The sequence below is a fragment of the Camelina sativa genome, unplaced genomic scaffold, assembly GCF_000633955.1.
Source record: "Camelina sativa cultivar DH55 unplaced genomic scaffold, Cs unpScaffold00633, whole genome shotgun sequence".
Lineage (NCBI taxonomy): Eukaryota > Viridiplantae > Streptophyta > Magnoliopsida > Brassicales > Brassicaceae > Camelina > Camelina sativa.
This window is the reverse complement of record NW_010921772.1, coordinates 5,237-11,856: the sequence shown is the minus strand read 5'-3', so window position 1 is coordinate 11,856 and position 6,620 is coordinate 5,237. Positions and strand designations below refer to the sequence as shown.

General features: G+C 39.3%; 3 protein-coding genes across 5 annotated transcripts in view; 2 read left to right on the top strand and 1 right to left on the bottom strand.

Annotated features, from left to right (window-relative positions):
• The window catches only part of LOC104773747 (protein mago nashi homolog), a 2,564-nt gene extending 1,232 nt beyond the window's left edge, over positions 1-1,332 (top strand). Inside the window, exons 2-4 of one of the 2 annotated variants that reach the window (XM_019242743.1) lie at positions 21-201; positions 469-645; positions 971-1,332. In XM_019242743.1, coding sequence (XP_019098288.1) covers positions 21-201; positions 469-645; positions 971-1,030 — 418 coding nt within the window. In that variant the 3' untranslated portion in view covers positions 1,031-1,332. The remainder of the gene's footprint in view (positions 1-20; positions 202-468; positions 646-970) is intronic. The other variant, XM_019242742.1, reaches the window with a different exon arrangement.
• Positions 1,333-2,433: 1,101 nt separating this feature from the next.
• On the top strand, positions 2,434-4,477 carry LOC104773733 (ras-related protein RABD2a). The gene is made up of 8 exons (XM_010498381.2): positions 2,434-2,559; positions 2,768-2,840; positions 2,946-2,993; positions 3,076-3,123; positions 3,303-3,374; positions 3,455-3,610; positions 3,718-3,821; positions 4,120-4,477. Exons 1-8 carry the CDS (start codon positions 2,546-2,548, stop codon positions 4,214-4,216), a joined length of 612 nt encoding a protein of 203 aa, XP_010496683.1. The 5' UTR covers positions 2,434-2,545; the 3' UTR covers positions 4,217-4,477.
• A 306-nt stretch (positions 4,478-4,783) lies between these two features.
• LOC104773732 (protein VASCULAR ASSOCIATED DEATH 1, chloroplastic) overlaps positions 4,784-6,620 on the bottom strand; it is a 5,091-nt gene continuing 3,254 nt past the window's right edge. Inside the window, exons 12-18 of one of the 2 annotated variants that reach the window (XM_010498378.2) lie at positions 6,308-6,362; positions 6,137-6,203; positions 5,949-6,048; positions 5,713-5,774; positions 5,573-5,615; positions 5,288-5,499; positions 4,784-5,214 (exon numbers count right to left, since the gene is read on the bottom strand). In XM_010498378.2, the coding sequence (XP_010496680.1) occupies positions 4,978-5,214; positions 5,288-5,499; positions 5,573-5,615; positions 5,713-5,774; positions 5,949-6,048; positions 6,137-6,203; positions 6,308-6,362 (776 nt within the window). In that variant the 3' untranslated portion in view covers positions 4,784-4,977. The remainder of the gene's footprint in view (positions 5,215-5,287; positions 5,500-5,572; positions 5,616-5,712; positions 5,775-5,948; positions 6,049-6,136; positions 6,204-6,307; positions 6,363-6,620) is intronic. The other variant, XM_010498379.2, reaches the window with a different exon arrangement.

The window sequence follows — 6,620 nt, the reverse complement described above, 5'->3', positions numbered from 1 at the left end:
GAGAAAGAATTCTACCTGAGGTACTATGTTGGGCACAAAGGGAAATTTGGACACGAGTTCCTGGAGTTCGAGTTTAGAGAAGACGGCAAGCTCCGTTACGCCAATAACTCTAACTACAAGAACGATACGATTATCCGGAAGGAGGTCTTTCTCACCCCCGCCGTTCTCAAGGAATGCAAGCGTATCGTCTCCGAGAGCGAGGTCTTCTTCCGATTTCCTTTCTCTTGTTTTTCCTTTTTCTTTTACTGTCCGCGTCTTGCTCGATCTACGCCTCCTCCGCTATATTGTCAATTAGGGTTTTTTTTTTTTATTGTCAATTTAGGGCATCTTGCGATTGGAATGTTATTTTAAAAAACTTACTGAGGAGAGAATACAACCCAGTGTTATTAGATTTAGGTTGTTGATGCGGTTACCATAGATGATGTTAATTTTTTTATATGTTTTTGTTTTTTTTGTTGGGCAAAGTAGATACTGAAAGAAGATGATAACAATTGGCCGGAACCTGACCGTGTTGGGAAGCAAGAGCTTGAGATCGTCATGGGCAATGAGCATATCTGCTTTGCTACATCTAAGATTGGATCTCTTGTTGATGTCCAGAGCAGCAATGATCCTGAAGGACTTCGCATCTTCTACTATCTTGTTCAGGTCTCCTCTCTTTCTCTTCCAATCCACTTTGCCTTCTTTTTTTTTTTCTTAAGATTATACAGTAAGCCCTTAATTTCCTCCTGCTTAGCCTAATCCCGTTACTACTCTCTCTATAAGAATGTTCTTCTACATTTAGTTGCCTCTTTCACTGATTCACTTTGTCGAACTTTAACATATAGGCTGTGGTCTGGTTATACTAATTGTTTGTTTCTGATGTTGCTCTCTCTCTCTATATATATAAATGGTTCTCAAGTTTTTTTCTGTTAGCATCTTTCTGTAATTATTTGTGCTCACATGTTCCTTTCTGAAACATTCATGCTTGCAGGACTTGAAGTGTCTTGTTTTTTCGCTCATCTCGCTGCACTTCAAAATCAAGCCTATTTAGACAAACTATCATGTCAAGACCAGATGAATATGTTGGGCCTTAGTGAGTAGTATTTGGTTGTTTCTATGTCTCTGGTTCATTGATGAGTGTGAATGCGAGTTTCATGTGTTGTTTAGTTTGAAAACCCTGAGTTCCATTCCTGTGCTTCTTTTGCATTGAATTTTTATATGACCGTTGGTATTGAGTGGACAAATGGTTTGGCTCTTCTAAACATCGAGTGCTGTTATTTTGCAATAGTAGCGATTGATATTGGGAAAACAAAAGATCGGAGTGAAAGTCCGCACTTAATCGTGCTTATGTTACAGCTCATGTTGTCTGATTGTCTAGCTATGTGTAGTTCCATTTTGACTGCTCAAGCTGGTCCATTGAGCCCTACAAAACTAAATAAACATATAACTTTCTTACTCCGAATGACTTTCGTAATTGTGCAATTCATAGAGAGTTTTCTATTTTCTTAAAAATAATCAAAGGTTATTAGATATTGGAAGATTGTTTTCTGTTGTCTAGTTTGATATAAAATGGTCTGGTGCCTGTACAATGCTACAAGCCTACAAACCTACCTGAAGTACCATGAAATAGGTGTAACATTTGTGTGATGTTTCCGAATCCGTATACACTAAGAAGAGTTTTAGGCCAAAAAGCAGAAGTACGGGTGGAAGATATGAAATGAGGTACAAAGTGGTTGTTGTTAAATGATTGGTGAGGAAGAAAACGCCAAAAGGAAGGCAAGAAAGTTAAGAAAGTTAATAATCGAGACATATGGGTTCAGCTTGTGTGGTCCATTTTGGGTGGAAGTGGGTATGTATGTTGTTCTACGTTTGGACTTTTTGTGTCAACATCTCATGTGAAGTTATCTTTTTACAGTTGAACCATCTAGTTGAACCATGTGAAGTTATCTTTTACTTACAGAATTGAGTTCAACTAGCTAGTACTGTAGTTGTCGTTGTAGTAGATGTTTTCGTTTTTTTTTAATTTGGTTTGACAGTTAAACCACGGAAGATGGTCGGGGAAACATTCCTGAAATTACTAGTAGGATGAAGCCATGCATATTGACTAGGATGGTTTATTTGTTGTTAAGAGTGAGGATCGGAAAGACAATCCCACCCTGTGAATCGTATTGAAGACAATTGCGTTCAAGGTGGGTGGGATTGTGAGCCATTTATCGACTACCTTTAATTTGGAATTCTTTCTATATTGCATTGCGTTCAAGCTTCTACCGGAAGATGTGACCCGAGTCCAAGACTAACCTTCTTAATTTTAACCTCATCCTTAGTCCTTGATTAGTTCTCAGAGGGGGTCTCACCTTAGTGAGGCAGGCCCAATTTGCAACCCTAAACTTGTTAAAGAAGTTTTTGTTTTTCTTTGGCGTTATTGGGCCTCCGCTCACTATTATTTGAAGGCCCAATACTCCTGTCTTCTTCTCGGGTCCGAACGAGAGAGAGAGAGAGAGAGAGCGAAGGAGAGATCTGTGAATTTGTATCGCCGGTCAGTTCAACCTCCCCACCGATCGAAACCATGAATCCCGAGTAGTAAGTTCCTTTCTCCATCGGCGCGTATACTTCAATTTAATCCCAGCGCTTTCATATATATATATATATGATGATGATGATGATGATGATGATTCTCTTGCGATATAGAAATCTAGGGTTTGGAGATTGATAATTAAATTAGTCTCACTGTCTGATCTCTTTGTTTTAGTGGACTGGTAATTAAGTGGGTCTCTTTCTCTTTGTGCAGCGACTATCTTTTCAAGCTCCTCCTTATCGGGGATTCTGGCGTTGGCAAGTCTTGTCTACTCTTGAGATTTTCTGTAAATTTTCTTTCCTCAGAGATCAAACACTGTAGCTTCTTCTACATTTGCTTCTTTATCAGGATTTGAATCACTCATGTTTGTTTGTTTGTTCTTCTGCTGCAGGATGATTCTTACGTAGAAAGCTACATTAGCACTATTGGTGTCGATTTTGTAAGTTGTTTCCCTTCTTCTTTTTTTTTCTTCCTTCACTATTTGGAGGCTTTGATCTCACCTTCTATCATCTCTTCTTCAGAAAATTCGGACCGTGGAGCAAGATGGGAAGACGATTAAGCTCCAAATCGTATGTATCTCTATTTTTCCCTCTTTCTACTCTTGTGTTTCTTTTTTTGCTAAACAAGACTAGTTTAATTTTATAACTCTGCTACATATCTCCTCATCTCTCACCGTCCAAGGTTGCTCTTCTTGCTTCTCATTAACTCATGACCACCATGTATTTTCCCCCCTTCACTAATCTTTCAGTGGGACACTGCTGGTCAAGAGCGGTTCAGGACCATTACTAGCAGTTACTACCGTGGAGCACATGGAATCATTGTAAGCTGCTTACTTCTGTTGGTTTCTTACGTTTTGACTCTTTTTGTATATGTACTAACAACTTAGGTTCCACCTGCTAGATTGTCTACGACGTCACAGATCTAGAAAGCTTCAATAATGTGAAGCAGTGGTTGAGTGAAATTGATCGTTATGCTAGTGACAATGTGAACAAACTCCTGGTTGGCAACAAGTGTGATCTTGCTGAAAACAGAGCCGTTCCATATGAAACAGCCAAGGTATACTCATTTCTCTTTTTACCAACTCTCTCCTTTTCAAGGTTTTGAATATTCATCCAACTGTAAGGCTATAATTGGTTTCCTGGTGATATTTTAAACATTTGTAGGCATTTGCCGATGAAATTGGAGTTCCTTTCATGGAGACTAGTGCAAAAGATGCTACAAATGTGGAACTGGCTTTCATGGCAATGTCTTCATCCATCAAAGAGAGGTATTTACCCTACATCATTTATCTATTGCTCAGAAGATCCATTAGACCTGATGGAACTTTTGCAAAGCCATCACTCCTTTTAGATCACTGCCTGCTTGTTGAGTAAAAAGTGACTCTGTTGCTAAAAGATGCATTCGGAAAGGGAAATGAATTGAAACTTTTTGAGCAGACCGATGTTGACCTTGCAGCGGTTCATATTGAAAATTTCAAGAAGCTTCTCGTGTAGTTTGTCTGTAGCTAACCAATTTACAATGTGAATGTGTCGTATGATTGAAATTGATTCGTGGTTTGGATGCAGAATGGCAAGCCAACCAGCTGGGAACAACGCAAGACCGCCGACAGTGCAGATCAGAGGACAGCCTGTGGCCCAGAAGAACGGCTGCTGCTCAACTTGATTGAATTGATACCATCCTTCTAGAAAAGTGTTCCTTCCCTTTGACTGGGCTCACTTGTACTTGGTCCTTTCACAAGATACCCTTAAATGTGTCGGTCTGTAATTAAGATCCTTGGGTTGGTTATTATTCTGTTTTTCCCGTTTCTTATTTTCTTTACCTCGTGCCAACTCTTTTCACCATTATTGGTTTTTCATTGCTACCTTTTTGGGTTCTATGGACTCTCATTTCCTAATAACAAATGCATTCATCAATGAAAACAAAGGTATTGTCATACGAAATTTAACATAATCAAATTCGTTTTTTTTGTTTGGTCGAGAGAACCCAATAGGGACCGAAGTGCAGTGAGTTACCAGTGTGAGTTCGATCTTTGGTAGAGGTTTAGTTTAAATGTAATCTCCATGGTTTATGAATACATAGACCGCTTATAAAACACTTGGATGTTATAAAACACTTAGTGTGAAGGTAGTCTCCGGTGTTGCTAGGTTACAAAGCCATGAATGAGAAAAGAAAAGGCTTCTTTTGCATGCCTCTGTGATGCAGAGTTCATATGCTCTAATGTTATCCGAATACAATAATATGTATGCACAGTTGCACACCCGAATACAATTGATTAAATTCAGTTCGTTAAACAGAGTCTCTGATCAATTCATTTGCGTAGCTATAAAAACTTTGGGAAGTAACATCCCAAATTACATACATACATACATACATACATGCATATCAATCTGCATTGCACAAACATAGAATAGGGTGAAACAAATCTAGTGTTGGTTGCGGCGGATGAGGCCTTCCAAATGATGGAACTGGGCCTTCAAGGCGGCGTGGTCTTGTCGCATCCTCTGCAAGCGATCCTCAACCATCATCATCTCTTCCCTTAGGAAATGCATTCTCTTCTCCAGCCACCCCAAACTCGCCCCATGTCCACTGTACTCGTCGTACCTCTCAAGGTACTCTACTTGCCCCCCTCCTCCTTTCTTCAGCAGCACCACTATCGTCACCTGTCCACACTTCCACCAATTAGCTTCTCTCTCTTTCTCTTATTCACCACTAATTTATCCAAAACACACATACCTGCATCAGTAAGATCACTGCAAACGCTATTACTATAACCTGCCTTGTCCCGCTTTGTCTCGTCACAAACGATGTCAGATTCACCCACACTTCACTTAAGCTTTTTTTCACTACCCCTCCTCCCACCATTTCCACCTTCCTCTCCTCTTCACATTCAGATACTGTTTCTTCCTTTGCTGCTAGCGGTACACCATCCTCAATCAACTTGTTCCCTGTAAAACGAGGTGTCAGCAAGTTTTTTTTCAAGGAAAAAGCTTCTGTTAATCATCAGTCTCCAACACTAACCTTTTTGGTTTTCCAGCTTCTTCTGCTTCAACAGTTCATGTGCCTCCAAAAATAATAAAAAGAAAAGAAAAATAAACTTGTTTAAATTACTACAGAAACTGAAACAGAAGATGTTGATTCAATGACCGCTGACAAAGTACCATTCTTATCCAATGTGCATAAGCTTCTCTACACTCTTCCAAAGTAGACTGCACTATTTTCCCTGTAAAAAGTCATAGATGTCAAGCCAGATTTCAGAACCATATAAGAAACTCAATTTCAAAAGCTAAGAGATTTCCATATCTATAAGCAAGCACTGATGAACTAGAAGCTTCATACTCGATAGGAAGGAGAAAAAAATGAAGGACAATGGAAGAGTAAATTAAGCTTAACAAACCTTTCCACACTGTTCTTTTAGAGAAGGCCACATTGAGATAAACATCCAGTATACAGCCATCTATCGAGTCTCTGCAATCTCTTTTCACATCCCAAACCCCCTAGAATCAGCCAAAGTTAACTAATTTCACCTATAACACACATCACCTAGCAAACTACTGATAGCTTTCGGTGTAAATATTCTCCTACCTCTACAGTAAAATAATCTGCGTAAGGCACATCGCTGATCTCCTGTGATGTTTCAATAACCAGATGGCTGGCAAAAATAAAATGTAATATCAGACGACATAGGATACGCATCTATGAGTGCAAACTTACTTTGCTTTGAGGATCTAGAAAAAAAAAACACAATTTCTATACCTATCTCTGTACATCCGAAATTTCTGCGACTCCTGGCAACCACCAAACTTTGCACCTTCGAACGAACTCCGACAGTCAAGCATACACATATTTGATATTGACCGTAACCTAATACTGTATATATATAGGAAAGACAAATTTTACCAAAATACATTTTTATCGGATGTTGAAATGAGACATTGCGGGTGTGTCCAAGCTTTTCATGAGGCTGCCAAGAGGTACACCTAAACTCTGCAAGTACAAAAATCTCATCTGGATAAAAGAACACCGACAGAGAGAACATATAAAAACAACTAACCACAACAACGAAACA

Bases quoted from the DNA above. Each gene is read 5' to 3' on its own strand.
- LOC104773733 (XM_010498381.2), top strand. The intron at 2,994-3,075 runs GTAAGTTGTTTC...TCTCTTCTTCAG, and splicing joins GCACTATTGGTGTCGATTTT to AAAATTCGGACCGTGGAGCA. The intron at 3,822-4,119 runs GTATTTACCCTA...GTTTGGATGCAG, and splicing joins TCTTCATCCATCAAAGAGAG to AATGGCAAGCCAACCAGCTG.